The following is a 22,913-nucleotide window of genomic DNA, read 5'->3' on the forward strand; positions in this document are numbered from 1 at the left end:
TGAGTTTCAGCAGCTTCCTACAACGGAAGATGACAAAGCCTCGCTTGAACCAAAACTCCATCCACCTACCTGAAAATCTGTTCTCAGCGGGTAAGTCATGCCAGCTCTTGGCTGGAACACGTGGTTAGTGGAAGGATCCCACACTGGCACTGCCAGCAGCTGGAGAGCAGCCTCCTCTACAGACTGACTGTTTGCAGCACTGTCCAGCCTGGTGTCACACACAGTACTGGTGTCTGATAACCCCCACACAGCACTCCACTTTTAAATATTTAAAAAGGTATTTTTCAATGGCAGAGGCAAATCTCCAAGATAAAGCAGGAAGTCTGAAAAGCAGGCGGGGACAGAGGAGAGCCAGGCAGGTAATGACGTTTCCATACCCCCTCACCCCTCCTCATTCCAGTGCTTCATTGTCAGACACAGAGAGCAAAGATGAGCTCAAGAACTCCAAACTAACAGTGTGCCTGGCACTTAGACCACCAAAGCAAAACTCCCCATGCAGCCCTGCCAGCTCTGATCGATCCATGGAATCCAAAAAGCCTGCAGCCCCCAGCTGGCACCACTAGAGCCTAACAGCAGAGGCAATGCCTGCTTCTCCACAGGCTCTGTGAGGATGCCTCAGTCCCCAGAGAGAGGCTTTGGGATGGGAGGAGTAACTCATCCCGGTATGCTCCCGACCCTCCGCTCAGAGTGGCACAGCGGGATGGCGTGCAGGAACTGAACCCTGCTCGTTTTACACAGATCAAAGCTCAGCCTTAGCTCCAGCGTGACAAAGCGTGAGTCAACTTCTCGCTGCCAAAATGCTTTCACCGATTCTCTGCTTTCCGCACCAACAAGACCTTTCAGTGGGAAAAACCCTCCGGGCAAAAAACGGGGAAAGGGGAGGTGGAAGGCGGATCCCTTCCAAGCCGCAGCTCGGCTGTGGAGCTGAGAACTGCTCGCAGAGGGAACCAGCCTCCAGGCAAGCAGGCACCGCGCCGAGCCACCCTCTTCTCCCAGGAACGCCGGCCGGGATTTGCGTGCACTTTGCAACTTACCTGCTGCAAAAGGCATTTTGTAGGGGTAGCTGTTCCGTCCCGCATGCACGCTGCCGATCCTGCCCTCCGGCAGGTGCAGCACGCCGCAGACGCTGTAGCTGCTCACGGCTGCTCCCTCCCCGCAGCAGTACGGAGAGCTGCACCAGTGCAGGGGCTGGAAATGAGCACCTGATGGCAAGGAACCGGAAGATACCAGGAGCCCCTCGCAGGTCGCAGCCTGCGACAGCTCGTCCTTGGGATAAATGGAGCAGGGGGAATAGCCACTGTATCCACTTTGGCCATAATAAACATAAAACCCATTCAACGGAGTCAGATCTGAGGATTCATAGAGACATCCACAATCCGCGTGATTCCCGGGCACAGGCAAGGGAGGGAACTGCTGCACGGGAAAGGAAGGCTGATGAAATTCCTGTTTGGGGGTTGGGGATTTCTCTCCAGGTCTTCCATACTCCGGCTTCATGGAAGCTTGTCCTCCCATGAGCAAAGGCAGTCTGTGGTAGAAGCCCTCTGTGCTGGCATAGGAGCCAGACAGCGACTCGCAGGGGACAGGCTCTGTCGTCCCATAGAGCCTGGAAGAGTCCCGCTGCTCCCCTTTCCCAAGCGTGCCCAGGGTCTGGCCTTGCCAGCCGTGCTGCCCATCCATTTTTAAGCTAGACACTTCCTTCTTGGTTTTGACACAGTTCTTCCGTCCGGCTTTGGGCCATTTGAGTGTAGATTTTGAACAGTGATTCTCGGACTTGCCCTCTCCGTCCGATTTACTCCTCTGTTTCAGGGGTTGGTCTTTCTCGTGGGTCAGCTTCAGGAAGGCCACGGCATTCAGACTGGCCAGTCTCTTTGGGGTGGGATGATAGGAGATGGCACCATCCTCCCTCTTTGCCCCATCATCAAAGACCTCATCCAGCGAATGCTCACAGCTATTGCATTTCTGACCGGGCTCATGCCGGTTCTTTCCTTTCCCTGTTTTCACAGCCGTTTTTTCCAGGGCAGGCCAGTTGTCACTGGCTTTGCCCTGCAAGCCCTTGAGGGCACAGTCCCCAGCAGCCTTCCCAGAGTCCCTGCGGAAGCGCCTGCCGGATAACAAGCCATCGTCCCGTTCGAACAGCAGGTTGTTCACCGCCTCGGCGTTCAGCGAGGCCAGCCGGCGCTTCCTGGGCTCCGAGGGAGCAGGATCAAAGTCCTGCTCCGGCCCGGGATAAGTTACTGTGCACTTCTCCCCGGATGAGTCACTCTTGCCCGCTCCCACAGGCTGAACTTGTTCTGAGAACAAAGCAGATCCCAAACCCTCAACCCAGCTGGGAAGGTGCTTTTTTTTACAGCTCGGGGTTTGTTTGGACAGAGAGCCAGCCACGTCCTCCAGCCTGGTGAGGAGGACCTTGCAGGTCTTTTTGCTCACCGAGGGGAGCAGCCGCCTCCGCAGCGGGTACGTCTTTCGCACTTCACGCAAACTCTTGCTTTTGTTATTCCCTACAAACCCACTGGGACAGTTTGGAGCCTCCGAGGCATCTCCGTCCCGCTGCTCTGCGTTGGCCCTGTCCATCCTCCTGCTGCCTGTTGGCGACGAGGCCTGGCCAGCAGAACCAGCTGGATGTTTCAGAAGGAAAAGTTGTTTTTTCCGGGCATGCGTCATAGGATCAATGTCCAATCCTGGGAACGAACGGGAGAAAACATCTATTAATATCGCTGAGAGGGTCCCATCTCCTCACAAAGCACCAACTGCCAATTAGGAAATATTTGGGGAAGCTTGTTTCTATACAGCAGAGTCTATTTGGGTGATGGCCAGTTAAGCCAATTAAGAGACAGGATGCAATTAGATGTGGTTTAATATTAAGCCATGGAACACGACAGTAATTAAAAGCAAGGTGGTGATGGCAAATGCTACAGCAGCTGGGGAAAGCTGGGTCCGGACAGAGCTGTCCACCCAGCTCCCTCTTCCACTGATGCTGTTCCTAACACCTTACAAATTCCCATCAAATCTCCAAAATCTGAAGGCTGGTCCAGGGCACAGAGCAGAAATAACCCCCAGCCTGTGACTGCCTGCATGTTGATACAGGCAGGCTGTTCCAGTTTCATTTTCTGAGACAATTAGGCAAAAGAAAAACAAAAAGTCCACCTACTCAGGTGAAAAGAAAACTTGGGCTATTAAGCAGAGACCTGCCAACATTAATAAACTAAATACATGCAAATCACTGTGCAGGTTGGAACCTGGCTGCCCACTGCTCTTGTCATTCCCTGTAGTTGTGTTTTATAAAAGTTGTGGGCATTGAACACCAAATGACAATGGGCAGAGAGGCCCCAAAGATACATTCGTGGCAGGAAAAAGAAGCCTGGGCTTCCCGAGTTATCCAGCATCCAATTTTTAATTAAGAAATTCTGCAGTCTACAGCTTGTAGGTCCAAGGCTGAGACAGGATATGGCTGGGTGATACATTAAAAATGTCAGTGTAAATGAGTGATAGTGGAATAGATTTAATGAAGTCTGTCTCTGAGCACCAGAAACAGCAGCAAAGGACAATTACTTTCATTCAATGGTATTTACAAAATAGTCAAATTCCATTTATTGGCAGCAAAGAGCTGATCTTTTTATCAGCATCCACCTAGGATGGGTTTGCTCTTCCCTGCAATCAGGATTCGGGCTGTAACTCCCCTCAATTGACACTGGTCTGCCACTTCTGAGGCTTTTAATTAAAGCTCCTACTGCTTTGGCAGTGATTAGAACAAAGCTCCCGAATTACAAGAACTGTTCATTTGATATGGTTTAATCAAGCTGATAATTAGATTATCTATTTGAAATAAGCCCAATGTGTTTTAATTGCCTTACTTATATATGCATTAACTAAGGGAAATTCAGGAATTTAAACCCGCTGGGGTTTGCATGGTGCTTTTCTAGATGTCATCCTCTTGGCAATGTGTTTTTGGGGTGACTGAGTTCCTCCACCCCGTTAAACAGGGTAGATCCCATGGCTGGTGCCCCAGGAGGAGAGCTTGGTGGGGAACAAACACTTATATATATATCTATATTTTTCTTATTAGAAAATCGGGCTCTGGGAATTAGGAGGATCAAGTCAGACAGAATTTTCTTCAGAACTGAATTATTCTTGCACAAAAGGCTAAACTGACCACATGCAACCTCTGGAGTTTGGAAGAGGACTACAATTTAAAAAAATGGATCAGGCAGAGCAGGATTTGGCAGAGGCAGAACAGGTATCCTGCAGAACACGTCCTGGGGAGGACAACTCTTCCCAGGCTATATGGACCAGTGATTTCTTTGCAACTTTCATCCCATTTTCTACTGTCCCTACTGAGAGACTGAGCCTCTGGCAGAGGTGAAAATCCCAAAATAAAAAGCCATGGTTTGCCTTAAACCCAGCATGGCACCTTGCTCTTCTCAGGTTTCCACAGGCAGGAGCCTGACCCAGCCTACACCACACATCCTGGGGGATTTGTGCTCACATGAGCTGGAGTAACTGCTAAAAACTGGGTGCTGTAGCTGGGACTGTTCATGCCATAGATGCTCTGAAGTTAGGAAAAGGCTGGGAGAGACTGAGGGAAGGGTGTGTAAGAGAACTGGGATTGTTTAGCCTGTAGAAGCTTTGAGGTGACCTAATTGTCCATTCCAGCAGCTGAAGGGGCCTACAGGAAAGTTGGAGGAGGGCTTTCAACAAAGGCCTGGAGTGACAGGACAAGGAGGAATGGCTCCACCCTGACAGAGAGCTGGGTTCAATGGCATATTAGGAATAAACTCCCTGTGAGGGTGGTAAGACCCTGACACAGGTTGCCCAAAGAGGCTGTGGCTGCCTCATCCCTGTCAGGGTCCAAGGCTAAGTTGGATGGGGCTTGGAGCAACCTTGGATAGTGGAAGGTGTCCCTGCCCTTGGCAGGGGGTGGAACTGTTTGAGCTTTAAGATCCCTTCCAAGCCAATCCATTCCAGGATTCTATGATTCACTGCCAGCACCAATGGAACAAAACCTATCCTCAGTATGGACTACTCAGAGGTTTTTCCACGCCTCTGCAATCACCTGCACTGCACGGATTGCTTTGTGAAGGGGATGCTCCTGCTCCCAGCTCACCTGGGATCCAGCAATCCCTCCTCTTCCCTCAGCACAACACAGAGACAGAGCTTTTGAATGCAGCTCAAACTCAGCCCTCTGACAGGCAAATGCATCATTCCTCAAAATTAGAGTCCTGCCGAGCTTCCTTCCAGAGAGTATTGTGCTCCTGCCAGCTGGGAAGGGAGAGTGGCAGAGCTCTTCATCCTCTCTCCACTTTTGTATTGCTTCACAAAGCACAGAAAAGCTGCCTGTGCCCAGAAGTCTCCAAGAAGGTGCGAGACAACGTTAAGAACTGAAAGATACTTAAATCAGAACCACCCCTTTACTGCTCGTGCCTGAGGAACTGGATTAATGGTGAGAAGACATTGAGGTGTTGGAAATTCAAAGCTCCAAGCAGCTCAGTCTATCCAGCTGCATCCAGAGTTCACCAAGCACTTCAAAGCTAGTTAGAATTGCTGCCTCCTTATCATACAATCACAGAATGGTTTGGATTGGAAGGGACCTTAAAGCTCATCCCATTCCAACTCCCTGCCATGGGCAGGGACACCTTCCCCTGGCTCAAGCTGCTCCAAACCCCATCCAATCTGGCCTTGAACACTTCCAGGGATGGAGCAGCCACAGCTTCTCTGGGCAACTCATTCCTCAAATCAGACTAGTTCTGAAAAACCATCTTTCCAGCTGCAGAACCCAAACCAGATCAGAATAAAAAAAATTAAACCCACTTCTAGTTTCGTGCTAGAATAAAACCATTACCCAAACAGCAAACTCAGGAGAGAGTTGATGCCTCATTAGCAGGAAAAGAAGCAAGTGGGATAACAGCTGCATGTTCTGTAATCATGCAGCTGTAGCATCTGTCTCTCTCTCTCCAGCACTTGATTGCAAGTGAAATTAGAAGAAACTAGTCTGGGACTACCCCTTCAAGCCCCATTTCCTCTCCAGAGCTTCACTACGGAGACGCGCGCGTTCCAAGAGACGATGCCAAAAGCACAGAAATTGAAGCTTTTAAAGCTCCTAATCCATTTGGCACTTCAATAACACACAAAGAGTTACGACAACACCAATCCTCCTCTCCACGCACGGCACCACTCCGATGACTCTCAGCCCCAACTACTTGAATCCTGCCTATCCATTTCCATTGGAACAGCTTCTGCTGTGACAACAGCCCTACAACTGTGAGTATCTGGAGGATTGGCTCCTTTCTCCCTGCTGCTTTTGCAGGCGAGTAATTCCCAGTGCTCTAAGGAACGTGCTGCATGCAAGAAGCCTTGCAGGAGCTTTGGGAAATCCGGATAAATCGCAGCAGCATCAGGTATCCCAGGCTGAGTTCCTTGATTGACATGCACGTCCTGTGAGTGGAAACATCGCTTCCCTCTCAAACATTCAGGAAATCTGTAGCTGTTGGAAGCTACAATTTGTCTTCCCAGGGTCCAGTCCTGATTTTTCTCCTGAGATCCATTGAAAGCTCCATCATTCGCATGCTCTGGAGGAAACTGTTTATACAGAGCTCATTAGGCTGCAGCAAGGGCTGGCTTCTCTCACTCATCAGCATAGCTCTGACCATTGTACCAGAGCAGGGTTAAATGGGATACTGGGGAGAAATTCTTCCCTGTGAGAGTGCTCAGGCACTGGCACAGGTTGCACAGAGAAGCTGTGGCTACCCCATCCCTGGCAGTGTCCAAGGTCAGGTTAAATGGGGCTTGGAGCAACCTGGAATAGTGGAAGGGGTCCCTGGCCATGACAGGGGGATGGATCTTTAAGATCCCTTCCAATTCAGACCATTCCAGGATTCTATGATTCACTGCCAGCAGCTCCTGAAAAGCCATGTGGACACGAAGCCTCCACAGCTTTCAAAAGACTTATAAAAAGGGATGTGGGGCAACTCTGGCACAGCCGAGAGGATCTCTGGGAGCTGTCCCGGACCAGGCTCTGCTTCACTCCCTGCTCCAACGCCCGTAATTATCCCCCCGTTGCGAAAGCCTGTGTGTGCTCCAGCCACCCGGCTGGGAGTTCTGCAGCCCGTGTGTGGCCGTGATAAATCACAGACAACTGCAATGAGAGCCCGGGGCTTCACACCCCGAGTGCCAAATGTGTCCGACAGCAGCGGCACAGGGAGCGGATCCGGCTGGGCGCAGGCCTGACCCGCGCTGCCCGGAGCCAGAGCTGGGAACACCCCCGAGGAGCTCCCCGGCTGATTCCTTGGGAAGGTCTGGCTCAACCTCAGTTATCTGGTTTCACATCTTGCCTAGTGGCAGTGCTCTGTCTGGGGAAGCCAAAATTACATTTCTCTGGCTGTTCTCACACTCTTCGCAGCCTCAGCAAGCAGCATTCTCAGGGAAGAGGAAAGGGGAAAAAATAGGGGAAAAAGAAAAGGGGGGGAAAAGAAGAGGGGGATAAAAAGAAGAGGGAAAGAAATGGGGAGTGAAAAAGTGGGGGAAAAATGGAAAAAGTGTGGGGAAATGGGATGGGAAAAGAGGGGAGGAAATAAAGGGACAAGTGGGAAAACACCAGTGGAGGTGAACAATGTAGAAGCGTAGCAGAGAGTCACAGGATATTTCCTTAAAATCCACAACAGGGCAGGTTTGGGCAATTAACGCAACCACGGGAAAAGCACGTTCCTTCTCAAAGGCACCAGCTTTCCTTTCCCTTTTACCGGTGGTAAGAAGCTGTAACACTGTGTCAGTGACAGGCTGCCACCCAGCAAAATAGGCAGGAAATGACGAAGTGAAAAACAAGTGTGGGGACTGATAAGTGACCTCAGCAACTCCAACATCAGGCACCAAACCCCGACCAAATTTGGAGCCCCAAAGTTTTGGGGTCTGGCACATATTTGCATTAAAGCAAACCCCAAGTTTCTGAAAGCAAAGCCTTCACTGAACACCCGTGATCAGCACTGGGAAAACCACTTCCTATGGCCTTGAAGAACTGAAGATTTCCACTCCAAGAGCTGTCACAAGCCTTTTGCTTGTGACCCCAACATAAAGCAGCGTTGTTCTGTATGTCTGTGGAAGCTCTGCTGCCTCTTCTGCTCTTCACAGCCTTCCAAAATTGGCTTGAGTGGGGTCACAGCTCCAAAGGCAACAGCACAGCCACAGTTTCACACTCCCTCTCTGCAGAAGAGATGCAAAAGCTGTACCTACTCACAGGCAAAGCTATCCTTGCCTCCCCAAAACTCCAAACCCACTCCAAAGCCAGGAAAAAAATGGAAGCAGAGACCAGGATTTGTTTCTGTGCCCTTAGTTTGCCCAGAGATGGATAACACGACTACCTTCCTACTCTCAAGAGGGGATGTATTTTCTTTGCCTTTCAACAAGTTAGGGAGGGATGCACCAGGAGGAGAAGGAAATTTGGAATTAATGGATTCTAGAGTGTGATAGAGCATATGGCAATTCCCAAACAGCATCCATCACTCGTGCTTCCCACAGGAGCCTCCCAGCTGTAGCAGCAGCAGCAACCCATGGAGAACCATGGATAAGCAGCCTTAAGCATGCTGCTGCAAAGGAAAGCCCGGGTAGGGCAAAGGAATTCCCTGGCATTTGCAGGTAAGTACAAGGATGCGGGGGTGGAAATGAGGCTGAGCTTGTCTCCAGGCTGACAATTTGATGGAAAGAGATGCTTTGACACTTGGCTTTTGCTGCATCACTCCCCAGTGAACTAGTTACTAAGGTTTCCTTTTAATGAAGGCATTCAGAGTCCAGAGATTAGGCAAGAGAAACATGGGAAAGGATGGGAGGTGCACACCAGAACACTTGGAAAAACGAGAAGGCTGAAGCATACACAGATATTGCGATCCTGAAATATCCCAGGGAACAGCAGCAGCAAGAAGGGACTTTTTGAAAGAGCAGGTAGTGCCAGGGTAAGGGGGAATGGCTTCCCACTGCCAGAGGGCAGGGTTAGACAGGATATTGGGAGGAAATTCTTCCCTGTGAGGGTGGGGGGCCCTGGCACAGATCACTCAGAGAAGCTGTGGCTGCTCCATCCCTGGAAGTGTGCAAGGCCAGGCTGGACAGAGCTTGAAGCAATCTGGGATGGTGAAAGGTGTCCCTGCCTGTAGCAGGGTGTGGAACAAGATGATCCTTAAGGGACCTTCCAAACCAAATAATTCTAGGATTCTCTGACTCTATAAAATATCAGATCTATTAAATACCACCCCTTTACACAGAATTGCCTGTTACAACTTTAAATAGGTTCTGTACAAAGCTGCCATGTGACAGCTATGCCAACAACACCCTAAAACATGCCTATAAGTAGTTTGAAAAACCAAGTCAAAAATATCCCGGGACAGCTTTCACAGTCGTGTTTATAGCAAGAGCACAAGCTTTGCCAATCAAGGTTTTAAAAAAAATAACCCACACAAGCCCTGCTCATCTGATTTTTCATATATGCAAAATGCAAACTCGATTGCTTCGCGGCAGAAGGCTGAGTCTGGTAAAATATCAATCATATGTCACTTTGCTCAGATAGCTCTGGCACCCTTCCTGTTCCACGGGCAAAATGGAATAACAAATTATTCCCAAGGCTTTATTTTGAAGAACAAGGTGTAAGGTTTTTCTATAGTAAATATTAAAGCTCTTCTATATATTATAATCACACCCTTCCATGACTGCTTTAGGAGCTTCCTTCAAGCTGCTGAGCTTAAATAATTCAAGCTGCGCCGTGATTCTGTGTTCTACACGTGCGGCTGCAAACTGTGCTGCCTGTGGGAATTTCAAGGGCAGGTGCATCCCTGCCAGCTCCTCTCCATGTCACGGAGCTGTCACTGCCATCCTATCTCTGGATGCGGATTTCCCTTCTCCTCCTTCCGGTAAATCTCTCCCACAAAGGTCTCCATTCACTCTATCCTGACTGGGAACTGTCAGCACGGCACCCTCAGGATCCAAAGACAACACATTCCTACTCCACAAGCTCAAAACTGGCTTTAGGGGAGATAAAAGAAATGCAAGAAATTCAGGGAAGGGCAAGGCATTCCTTCAATGTGACATTTAAATAAATGTTTGATTGATTTTTTTTTCCCTTTAAATAATCTTTGTCTTATTTTCCTCACTTCAGTGTCCCTCAAAACTGTCTGTGCCCCACCTCTGTCCAAATCCTTCGCACTATGGTTCCAGGTATGGACTATAGGAATTATCATCTCTGAGGAGTGCAAAAGACAGCCTGAATTTGAAAATGTAACAGACATGCATGTTTATAATCTTGACTTAAATTCACAGAAGCTTTAAACACAAGCAGGCAAGACTAAGTTCTGTTAAAGAACAAGTTCATGTAGTATTTTCGAGGATTCTTGTGTCCTGACTCATCTCCAGTAGAAATACACTGACCAGACAGACTAAAATTGCTATCTGAATTATTTTCAGTTCTAGAATAAGTACTTCAGACAGTATCACCTTGCATTTGGAAATACCTTTTGTTTCTTCATGATTTAAAAAGTAGTAGCACACCACTTCACCCTCAGCTGGGTTGCGAGTTGTCCATACACCAAAACAGCTCTCTGGGATTTTCTTCATCAAAGGTTTTGATTCCTCTTTCTATTCAAAGTTTAACAGACATTTCAAAAGAAAACAGACTTTCTACTTCTTTATTCTCACTTTCTGATCATCACTTGAAACACCAGCTTTAACCTCACATGTTCCCAGCTGAGGACAAAGGTGACAGAGGATGAATTATGCTGAGCACTTTTCCATTTGAGAGTTTCAATCCAAAAGTGAAGTCGAAGAAAGACTTTACAGAACTCTTGCATTCCCACTGCAATTCCTGGAACCAAACCCTCTCCTTCCCTGATGTCTTGTAAACCACAGTGCTGCACTGAATGCTGAGCAGAGCTTAAATCTGGAGCCAACTTTGCTGGATTTGAACTAGAATCAGAGAATGTAATTCTTCCCTGTGAGGGTAGTGAGGCCCTTGCACAGGTTGGTGGATGATGTCGCCCATGGCAGAGGGTGGAAATGGATGAGCTTTAAGGTCCCTTCCCACCCAAAACATTCTGGGATTCCATAAACCATAGAATGGTTTGGGAACTTCTGGAATAAAAGTCCAGATGTGGCTTGAAAATACACAATTTTTTTTTCCCTTCAAAAATACAGGACCAATCACCACCACAAATACAGATGTATATTCACACATCTTCTGGTGACATCAGGGCAGAGGGTGAAAATGGATGAGCTTTAAGGTCCCTTCCCACCCAAAACATTCTGGGATTCCATAAACCATAGAATGGTTTGGGAACTTCTGGAATAAAAGTCCAGATGTGGCTTGAAAATACACAATTTTTTTTTCCCTTCAAAAATACAGGACCAATCACCACCACAAATACAGATGTATATTCACACATCTTCTGGTGACACAGCGTTAGCCAAGGCAGAACTGCCAAGCCTACCTAAACCTGCTTTAAACTCTTTCCTCCCCCTCATTAGTGCCAGAGACAGTACTTACAAATCAGTAACCCACGAAGTGAAGAAGTTCCACTTAAAATTTCACAACTCAACTGGTATTAGGTCAGTCCAAGGAAATGTAGCACAGCTGAATGGTGCCGCAACAGCTGACACCTCCAAGGAACAAGTTCTTTAATTCCTAGGGTGTTAGCAGAGGAATCATTTAAATTTGGGTCCAATTGGATCATTTAAGCTCAGGAATCAGGGGACTCAGCACTGCCAAAGGTCCCGAGCTCAGCCAGAGGAACGTTTCTAGGAACCAGCAGCTGGCACAGATCAGAAATCTGGTGAGAGAAAACTCAAGCAGAAGCTGGATGTTGTAACATGTTAAAAACCCAGGAACCACAAGCCAAACACAGGCAATTCAGCCACTTCAGACGGGGAGAAGCCCAGCTTGCTGGAACGCTGCTTCCATGAGAGCCCGTTTAACTCCCATTAGGAGCTGCCCCAGCTCTTTCATCCCTTACCCACATCGTTAGAGGTGTTTTTAAACACACACCTTTGCTTGTGCCCCAGGTTTGATCAGTCAAGGCAACAAATACCACCTTTGAACAGACGGGACAGGGTTTGCAGCCCGTGCTGGGAGTGATCTGGTTTATATGCACTCATTAAGGTGCATTTATCGACCCACACGGGCGTGATGCCGCTCGGCCGTTCGGAAAGGCAGCAATTAAACACACTCAGATCTCCAAGCCAGGGCTAGGATCAGACTCTTTCAATAAGGTGGGTCTTATAGACTCCATCACTCTGAAATATTACTTGGATTTCACTGCAGCTCACACAGCCAGGAGGAAAACAGACTTAAGAGCATCAGGAATGGTTAAGAGCAATGACTAAGTTACAGCCTTGATCCCAAGGGCTCTTGGTTGAATTCTGGGGGGATGCTGAATGCTTCTATTCTCCCACCAGTGCAGGTCACCATGGAGCCAGCGGGAACTCCAGAGGATAAACCATCAGCTCTCTGGCAAAGGAGCCTAATTACAACTTCCTCTGGGGAACCACAAAGCTTTTAAACAGTGCAGCCTAGTTTTATGGAAATGCCACAGATGCCTCCAACTAATTTTCAGGAAGATCCCTTGAAGTCAGGCAGTGGCTTCAAAATATCCAGGTGTGCTGAGCAGCGGGTAAGTACTACAAGTACTACAGTACTACAAGTACTGTTCTGCCAAATGGTGCTCTGATACTGCAAAACCACCCCCACGTGCTTCCTCCAGCCTCGAGGAGAATATTCATTATAGGGAAGGAAACAGCAAAACTTCTGAGGAACTCCTAGCACTGGCAAGTAGAGAAACAAACAAACAAACAAATCAGAATTATCCCCTTCATTATCAGCTATAGGATTTGAGAACATGGACTTCACGTTGAGGTGTTCAATGCGTGGATCAGAGGGATGGGGAAGGGAAAAGCCCTCATCCATCCCAGTCACCTGCACAGGAGCACAAGGTAAAAGATGCACACAGGGTTCAAAGCACCAGGCTCCAAGGAGTGGGGCACAAGGAGACAACGAATGAAGCCAGACCACGGGAAATGCGACCGGAGCAGCGATCCCAGAGGGATTCCTGAGCTGCACGAGCTGCCAGCTGAAGCAGAGCCAAAGTGGCAGCAGGAGACGCTCGCAGCTACCGGCCGAAAGTCGGGAGAGCTGGTAGGAAGTTTCCAGGAGCTGCTGGAAGATCCGAGCAAGCTGCAGCAAGCTTTGCTTTCCCAGGCTGTGCCCAGAGTGGAAGGGTAAACAGCTGATAAGGAGGAATGTGCTGCAAAGCCCCCCCAAGCAGCCAGAACCCCCCTGCTATCCCACAGCTTGGCCCAAGGACAATTCCCAGTGCCCGTGTCCAGCACACACCTCCCCTCGGTTTTGCTGCTGGCAGTCCAAATCTCAGGAGATTTGATCCAAAGAGGATCTGATGCTGGACAACAGCTGCAAAGAGCTCAGAGTGGAGGAGTTTCTGCCTCAGACTGCAGTTACAGTGCACAAGGAGGGATGTATCCACACAGGATATCCCCAGACACCAGAATTCCAGCTCCAGCTATTTGTCACAGTAAAACATTTTAAGGCAGCAGCATTTTTCAAAGTAAAATGACAGATAATATCCCATTTTAGAGCTCCAAAGCTAGCTCCTCACTCTTCATTTCAATAACTAAGATAAACATTTTATTTAACAGCTGTATTAACAGGTAGAAACACACTTTGCTTCAGAAAGCCAGGCTGACTTACAGCCCTGGCATTCTGCAGCATTTAAACTCTCAGTTCAAGATGAATTCCTGGAAATGGGGCGGGGGAACCCTCATTTCTTCTGAACAGAAACCAAGCACAAAGTCTATGTTTGAGTCTCCAGCTCTGCTGCTTCCCACCCTGCTCACAACTTTGCCACACACGTGGGAGCACCAGCAGAGCTGAGTGACACTTCCTGGAGGATGCCACGACTTCTGCCAGGTCTCTGCTCTGGCTGACACGGGGTCTGCAAAATGAACAGACCCCAAATTACCTCAGGGGCCTCCTGCTCAGTGTCACCTCACAGCTTTCCTTCCCTGCCTCTGCTCGAGCTGGGGAGCGCCTGGAAGTTCTCACACCTCTGGTGAAGGATGAGCCCTTGGGGAGCCACAGCACCTGCAGCTTATCTGAGGGATCAGGAGCAAATATCCAAATGTCCACAGACTTTCCTGCCCCCCAGGCAAGGCCTGTCACAGTTCTGCCCTCCAAACACAAGTACATCAGTGTGCAGCATTAAGATGGTTTATCCTGGAATGATTTGGGAGGGCAGGGACCCCAGTGATCATCCCATTCCAACCCTCATAGGCAGGGACACCTTCCACTGGCCTAGGCTCCTCCAAGACTTGTCCAGCCTGGCCCTTTCAATTTGACAGGGACACTGGTCCTCAATTTATCTAAACACTTTCCATTTCTATCTTTGTGGCGGTCTAAATACACCTATGATGACTCCTTTGGGTCCAGGCACAGCTTGCTTTGTTCAGCTGAGGGCTGGACAGGTTTTTATATGGCTGCATGAGCTCTCCAGCCTGAGAGAAAGAAAATTAAGACTTCACTACCCAAACCCATGATTTCAAGCATTGGAAGTGGCTGCCCAGGACAGTGGTGGAGTTGCCATTCCTAGAGGTGTCTCAGGAATTACTGGACCTGGCACCTAGTGCTCTGGTCTGTTTGACAAGCCAGTTATCAGCCACAGGTAGAACCTGATGATCTTGGAGGTCTTTTCCAACCTAAATGATTCTGGGATCTACATAAGAAAGTGCAGAGCTCTATGAGCTGGACTCAGGCCTCAAGGAAGCACCTGAAGCCACTTTCTTATTTTTAAATTCACTGTGTTTGTTTTACACATAACACAGGCTACTCCAAGATCAACCATCTGACCCTCAAGGCCTCCTGCTCTATACAGGGTTATTACAGTGAACTGAGGTTTAATTATATTTAAATAGTGAAAAGTCAAAGCGCTGCTGCTGCGCTAGCCTCCCTGCCCTTCCATGATCCATTTCTCCCCACTGCCTCCCATGGTTTCCTTGGAAACATATGCAAGCTTAAATTGGATTGACATTCACTTAGTGGACAGATGGAGTTTGGAACAGCCCAGCGCCTGAAATTCAAGGCCGAGCCTTGGGATATGTCACGTTATCAATACAAAAAACAGCCCCCAAGCTTTGAGGGAAGGGAAAGGATCACCTAATTATTCAGTAACGAGCTCTGAGGTGGCATCTCAGGAAGGTCAGCGCTCACCCATTGTTCCTGATGAAAGCAGCGGGCTGAGCACGCGACCAGTTTTGTTGGGAGGGAAGGATTTAATTTTTGTTAAGCTCTGGGAAAACAGGGGAGTTCTTAAGCTCATTAGTGGTTTCAGGCAGGAGAACTGCTGCAGATCACATGTAGGCTGAGCACAGACAGCGATGCTCCATCCACACTGTAATTAAGCCACTTGCATCCAAAACTTCATCCCTAGGCTGAAGTTATTCCTGGTAACTGATCCTGACCCACAGACACCGAGAGGGACAGGGTTTGTATCACCCCTTTACAGCCCCAGAGGTGGCAGGACTGCACTTTCAGCAAAGCTGGCAATTTATTCTCAAGTGGAATTATTCTCTGGGTCCTCTTCCACTATATGAGAATCAACAGGACCGTGAAGAAATTAAAATAGCTTTTTTTTTTTTTTTTTTTTGAAGGTTGGCTAAACATTGCTTCCCAACCACAATGTCCACCCTAACAGGATTGGAAAGGATTCACCTCTTTCCAACCAAAACACAAGGAGGACAGCAGAAATCTCCACATAACTACATCCCTAGAGATCCCTAATGAAATCCAGCATCTAGGAAGGACAAGATGACAGAGTTCTAGGGAAGGAACAGCAGGGCAGCCAGCAGGCATTGCATATTCCTCCTCACCAGGAGCTCTGCCCACCACATGCTTGGTTATTGCAGGGGCCATCTCCAGGTAATCACCACCTCCAGGAATTAGGAACATGTCACAGAGTCAGGGTTACCATGTAATTTTTAAGGAATAAATCCCCAAAATGCCTGGTTTGCTTCTGCTGCTTGTGCCATTTGCTGAAACCTAAGGAATTCCCGGGTTGGGATTTACCTGTCCAAGTCAGCATTTCCATACCTGTTCTGACACCTGGCATTTAGCCAGGATTTTAATAAAATCTCTTTTTTCTCTGTCTACATGTGATTATAGCTGCCAAATCCTTTTCCTTTACTATCCTGCTCACCTTGGAGAGAGCTACTCTGTCTCCTTACTCTGAGCCATCTCCAACCTTGAATCCTTCCACTGACTTTGGCTGAGCTGAACAAAGGAACAAACCCAAACATGCCTCTTGCATCTGTTTCTTACGAGTTTTTATTCATTAAAAATAAACCTCCTGCAGCCCACTAGTTCCCTCCACAAGCCTGCACTTCTGCTTTCTCTCCTTCCAAACCATTCATATTTATCAATATGTGATTATTGCAGCTTAATCCTCACAGCCTGCATTCCCCGTGGTGCCTCTCCATCCTCCCTCAGCAGAGACCTCGATGCTCCTCTCCACCCCGCCTCAAATCCTGCTCTTTTTTTACACAATTCCCAACCCTGAGCCAGCGAGAACACGCTCAACCTGCCAAGCGCCCTAACAGAGCGAGCGCTCCGAGGGGATTTCAGGGATGCGGCCCCGCTCCGTTTCCCGTAAGGATGCTCGTTAGTTCACCGAACTCGCCCGGCGAGGATGCGGAACCGGGAGCGCGAGGGTGCTCCCGCTCCAGCCGCATCCGCCGGCGGCCGCCCGGCCCCGCTCCCCGCGGCGCCTGCCCCCTCCTGCCTCCCGAAGTCAGCTCATCCCTCCCTCGCAGCCCGGAACTGCCCATTGCTCTCCTCCGCTGTCGATTTAAGCCTGTTCCAGGTATTCCGCAGGCACGCGGAGACACAATGAAGACGAGCACGGGATAATGCCGTGCTGCGGGAAGGCTGGCTGAAGCTCCCGATTTTCCGTGCTTCCCACAGGCCACAGGCAGGAACAATAGAAGGCCAGGCACGGTGTAAGTAGGAAGCAATGCCTGGGATCTCGATGCTTCCCTAGCACTGAGATTTTATTTCAAAGATGATAATTCAGACACCGAAAAATCAGCTGCCAGCAAAGCAGTTTTATTCCAATCAATGCGAGGAAAACGCCTGCTTTTTATTTCTAAGAGCCTCGTAAATAATTTGAAATACTGAGATACAGGCAGCCTCTAAAAGCCAAGATCTTTCATTAAAAAAAAAAAAAAAATCAAGGCTGCTGAGCTGTAGAGTTTCAAAGCTGAGTGTGAGAAAGCCCTTCAAAAACTGCTGGAAGAACAATGGGTGCCAGTGAGCGCTCCTGTGATGTGCCTTACGAAGCGGGGAAACCTAAAAATCATCTTCTTTAGTCATACCTTTGTTTAGGAGAACTGGGACACGAGGAATGCAGCACCCGGCAGCTCGGAGCCCAAGCATCATCTTATTCCCGAGCACCACACGTTTAACACAAATCCCACCCGCTCCCCACGTGCCTTTTCTGTCCACAACAGGGCAGTGCCCAGGGAACACAGCAGGAGAAAAATCCCACCTGGGCTGCATCCCCTTCTCTGGCAGGGGAAGGAGGGAGCCACAAGACACACGGATCCCAAATCCTCCCTGCTCCCAGCATCACCGTGCCGGCTGTGCCATCCCATGGGATGGGCTGACACCCTGCCAAAGCCACCAGACTCCTGTCACGGTGCCTGGCTGCACGTGTGACAGCAAACACCCCTCAAAACCCTGTGCTGCCAAGTCTCCAAAAGCACTGGGAATTTTAAACGGCGAAGGAAGGAGAATGACAAACCGAGGGATTCCAAGCAGCCCTCAGACAGGGTCCGGCCAAACACCTCTCCTGAAAACGCACCTCTAACACAAGTCAGAGGCGCTACAAGAGGTGATAAAAGCGGCATTCCCGGCCGCGCCACGTGGGAAAAGCGCAGCGGCAGGGCCCTGAGCACGGCGTGCTCCCGGGAGGGACACACATTCCCTCCCCATAGCACAGCGTTTGTTTAGCTGCACGCTGCCGGCACGGCTCAGACCCCCGGGGGGACTGCCCGCTGCCACCAGGCTCGCAGGGCGTTCCATCGCTCATTCCCACACGGTTTAATTCAAGGAAAGACACATCCATGCGTTTCCCCGTCATCAACCAGCAAGAGCCCAGCACTGCCAAATGGGAGCATCACTCGCAAATCAGGCCAAAATCAACAGCGTTCCTTGAATTATTTTTGACCCATGTGGAGCTAATAACCACCCACTCTCTATGGAAGATGTCCCGAAATTTAATGTATATCAATAAGTAGGAGATTGAAGGGAAAACAACTGCTCCTCCAGGGCAGCCATCCTAATTTTCAGCTGCTTTTCTTCAGAAGCAGAGCAGCACTGCCATCCCCACTGAGGGACTTCCACTATGATTTAAATCAAATTATTCTTTGGAAATTATACAATTGTAATTTTGAGAGACTGGAGATTTCACAAAGAGGTTCAGGTTCAGTTCCCTCAGCTGACAGCACTTCTTATATGCTGCCAGCTCTCCATACTTTGATTTTATAGGGGTTTCACCCACATGGCCAGAAAAAAAATAACATGGAACAGATCAATTAAACTCCAATGGCACAAATATTGACAGGGCCCAAATGAGTTGATTTTAAACCAGATTTATATTTATTTTTCTTAGTGATACCCTTGGTTTCTCTTTTTAGTAACTTCAGTCCCTCGTTTCACTTTATTGCATGATAAAGTTTTCCAGTGTCTTTTTCTTCTAATGGAAGGTTTTTTTTTTTTTTTTTTTTATTCACATGAAATATTACTGTGACTCTGTTCTACTTTATTTATAATAAAGCTCCGTGCTAAAATAGCAAATCTGGGCAATAACTGGACAAAGTTATGGCATTGTCCCATACAATCTTGTTTCTTTCTGTGTTTTAAGAAATAAAACCAGTAGTATCAAATTTAAGTGTGTTTTCCCCATTTCAAGGATATCAGGTGCCAGTGCAAGTGTGAAAGCATAGAGAGTTAAATTGTGGTGGTCTTAAAAGTAACTCATTCACTGAGAACAACAATCTGGCCACAAATTTCAATATTTTCTGCCATTAAATCCATTACTTTGGTCTCAATAAAAGAGGAGCTGCCATGCTGGACAGCTGTGATCAGAGCTGAAGGACCAAAAGCCTCCAGTCCTCATGCTGAAGCACAAGGAACAATTCCTTCTGAGCATCCTCCACAAAACATCCCCTGTTCTTCCCTTTAAACACTGTCTGCATCCAAAACTGTGACGTCTTCCAGACTTCACACTTGGAGAATAGCTCAAGACAGCCCAAATCTGCAGCTGGGAATATAACCAGCTCACCTATGAGCTGCTGGAAACAGGCACATAAATCATCACTCACATCGTAAGTTCAAGCAGGAGAGCAAACCAGACGGTCAGAGCCCTTGGATGGGGAAATCCCCCAGGATCGAAGCACATCCCTCTCTGTCACAGCCCAGCCACCCCAGCCCCTGCCACCTCACAGATTGTGTTTGAAGCTATTTTCAGATTCATTACTTCTTTGGGCTGCTTATTTTTGGTTGGTTTTTTTCCCCTATATTTCCCAGTCATCTGAACACTGCTTCATTTGTTATTATCAATATAAGAGTTATGATTTCGTTTGGCTGGTTGGTGTGACACCAAGGCTGTTCTGCTGCTGCTTCCATGAGTTGTATCCCCACCGTTAACTGAGATCCCAGAATCAATGAACTTGGAAAAGAACTCTGAGATCATCGAGTCCAACCTGTGACCAACCACCACCTTGTCACCCAGCCCAGTGCACCGAGTGCCACATCCAGTCCTTCCTTGAACACCTGCAGGGATGGGCATTCCACCACCTCCCTGCTGTCAGCCCCTTCCAGTGCCTGACAACCCTTTACAGGAAGAAATCCCTCCTGATGTCCAAATGGAGACAAATAACTGGGACATGAGCAAAAAAAGCCCCACACAGCTCCATTTGAATGTGATATTGCACATCTGAGCACACCTTCCTGTTTTTGCAGATCCAGATCTCATCATTCATTCATTTGCTTGTGATCTGAACAAGATGCCAAGCAGCGAGCGTGCCTTTGCCTACCGCTCCTAATTATTTTTCAATTGTTTACTTTGGACAGATTTGCTGCTAAGGGCTTATTTTTAGTGCTGCAGCAGCATTAGAAAAGCTTTTGCTGAAGGGTGGATTTCCCCCCAAATCACAGCCAGGCACTCCCTAAATCGGATCTCCACAGACTGGACGAGCACACGTGTCCCACAGGGCCTCCGAGTCACACAACAGCGATTAACACCACCGCGGCAAACAAAATTAACCTGCATCATCTAAAACACAACAAGTTCCACCTCAGCAGGAGGAAGAACTTTCCACTGAGTGCGGCAGAGCACAGGAGCAGGCTGCCTTCCTCTCTGGAGACATCCCAAACCCACCCGGACACATTTCTGTGTCACCTGCTCTAGGTGGGGATGGTCTCCAGGGGCCCTTCCATCCCTAACTGTCCCATGATACTGGTTAAAAAGCCAAATAAACACTAAGGCTTCCAGAGTGGAAACAGAAAGGTGATACAGACAAACTGGCAAGAAGGACAGAGTACCGACATTTAACTGAATGATTCAGTTGGATGAGAACACGTCAGTGGCCTCCAAAATAGCATTTCTGCCTCAAGACACAAGGGTGTGACTGTTTTCCCCCCAAACCCCACACTTCCAAGTTGCATCTTACTGCTCTTTGCAACTGTCACCATCAACCCCCAGCAAACAAAGCATTCAGAAAGGATCCACTCGCACAAAGTTCAGGGAATTATTTTTCCCTGCAGGCTTGGCGTTTTCCAGCTGATTTTACACCTATCAGTAGCACTACACTTCTCTGCTCTGCTCCAGCTGGAAAGCAGTTGGAAATGTTACACTGCATTCATGAGGAAAACAAACAGAAATCAATGTTTAAATCCAAAACATCCTGGTAAATCACACTAATGCACGATTTCCTATCACCAGCAAACATTTAGACAGTTCCAGCTGAAGCTCGGAACGATTCAGGTAGCCAGGACATGACAAACGTGAAGGATGGCCCAGGATGAATATGTGAGCAGGATATTTCTGTTAAAGCGATCAGCAGCGTGCTGGTATTTAAATCACATTAAGATTTCAAAAGCATCAGTCTATCACGCAGCTCGTGTCACTCTTTCTCACAACCACGAGAACCAGAAGCCTTAAAATAAAACACCGAGCCCCCCAGAACACCACAGAGCCCCTCAGCGTGGAGCAAGCACTCGCTAATTGTGGCAAACTGATGGACAGATCAATTAACCAGGCAAGCAAAAGCCCGGCAAAGCCTCTCGCTTTGAGGTTCGCCTGCTCCTGACAATGATGACTTCAGATGGAGAGCGAGCACGAGGGGCAGCTGGATTCTTTAAAACAAAACACAACCAGAACCTCTTTCAGATAAGCATTTTGTGGAAGGGGAGAGGGGAGGGGGAGAGGCAAGCCGAATAGATCCCAAATGCTCGTATTTTTTAAGTTTTCATGGCTGCTCTTGTGAAAGAGAGGGGGTTCCTGTGTCTCCCTGTGCCGGGGCAGGGAAAGGGACATCGGGGTGTGGGTATCCCCGTGTTGGGGCTGGCTGTCGAGCAGGAGCCCGGGGAGCACTTGCTAGTCTTCCCGAGATCTGCCCAGTCACATGTGCTGGCTCCTGCGCCTTATAGAAGCAGCTGGAAAAGAGGGAGCCAGCGGAGCTGCCTCCATTAGGAGCCACCGCTACACAAAAGGAGAAGAGGAAACAAGCCGACGGCCACCGGAGCAGCGGGCAGGAAAGGAGAGATGTCCAGAGCCACGGGGAGCGCACGGCAAGTGGGAAAAATCACGATGGAAATGAAAACTGCTCTGCTGTCCCCCAAAGAGGCTCGATGGTACCTGCTTGACAGGGACACGGGGCTCACAGCCCGCCCGGCATCACATCCTGCAAACCATCGGGAACTCGACGGACTCAACCGCTCAGCCCTCAGGGAGGGGCTCATCGCCCCGTTCGGGCGTGGGGAGCCCCAAAACACCAACCCCCGCCAGCCCGTCCTGTGCCAACTCCCGGCCGGGCAGCGCCGGTTCAGCTCCGACATCCGGAGGGGCCGAGGACAGCGACGGCTTTCCCTGGGAATCGCCTCCGATCCGGCGATGCCGAAGCGAGCAGCCCCCGGGGCAAGGAGCCCCCCGGGGCCGCGAGCCCCGCAACTCCCCCGGGCCCCCCCGGCCCGGCCCCGCCGCCTTTGTGCTGCCCGAGCGGCAGGGGCGGAGGAGCCCGGGGGGGTTCGGCGGGGCCGATCCGGCCTCGCACCGGTGGGACCGCGCGGGGTAACGGCGGCCCGGCCCGGCCCACCCGCCACCGAGCCCGCCGTGCCCTCCCGGCGCTTCCCCGCCGCCGCGGGAAGTTCCCGGTGGCCCCGCGTACCCCCCGCCCCCCAAACCCCGGGGCGGCAGCACCTGCTCCCGGCCTGGCGGAGTTCCCGGGGGCGGAGGGACGAGCCGGCGCCGCGGGGACCGCGTGTGGACTCACCGGGAGGCTGCCGCAGGCCCCGGGGGGGAGAAATCCAGCGGCGGGAGCGCCGCGAGTCCCGAGCTCCGCGCTGCTGCTGCGTCAGCGCCGCCGCCTCCTCGGCTGCGGGATGGGGACGAGGCGCCACCGCCGCCGCCCGCCCCTGGCCGCGGGGCGTCGCGGAGCGGGCGGGCGGAGGCCGGAGCGGGCGGCGGAGGGGCCGGGAGGGGCGGAGGAGGGGGCGGAGAAGGGACCGGAGGAGGGACCGGGGGCGCCGCCGCCGCCGCGAACTCCCCGCAAGCCGCGAGCGCCTCCGGCCTCCTTCCTGCTTCCTCGTCCGCAGCCAATCGCCGCCC

At 49.9% G+C, this 22,913-nt stretch overlaps 1 protein-coding gene across 2 annotated transcripts in view; it reads right to left on the reverse strand.

The window, feature by feature from the left end:
• The window catches only part of BAHD1 (bromo adjacent homology domain containing 1), a 35,597-nt gene extending 12,718 nt beyond the window's left edge, over positions 1-22,879 (reverse strand). For both annotated transcript variants that reach the window (XM_041469623.1, XM_041469622.1), the window contains exons 1-2: positions 22,579-22,879; positions 1,035-2,678 (exon numbers count right to left, since the gene is read on the reverse strand). In XM_041469623.1, the coding sequence (XP_041325557.1) occupies positions 1,035-2,661 (1,627 nt within the window). In that variant the 5' untranslated portion in view covers positions 2,662-2,678; positions 22,579-22,879. The remainder of the gene's footprint in view (positions 1-1,034; positions 2,679-22,578) is intronic.
• Between the last annotated feature and the right edge of the window lie 34 nt (positions 22,880-22,913).

Source organism: Pyrgilauda ruficollis, unplaced genomic scaffold, assembly GCF_017590135.1.
Source record: "Pyrgilauda ruficollis isolate IOZ18807 unplaced genomic scaffold, ASM1759013v1 scaffold239, whole genome shotgun sequence".
Taxonomy (NCBI): Eukaryota; Metazoa; Chordata; class Aves; order Passeriformes; family Passeridae; genus Pyrgilauda; species Pyrgilauda ruficollis.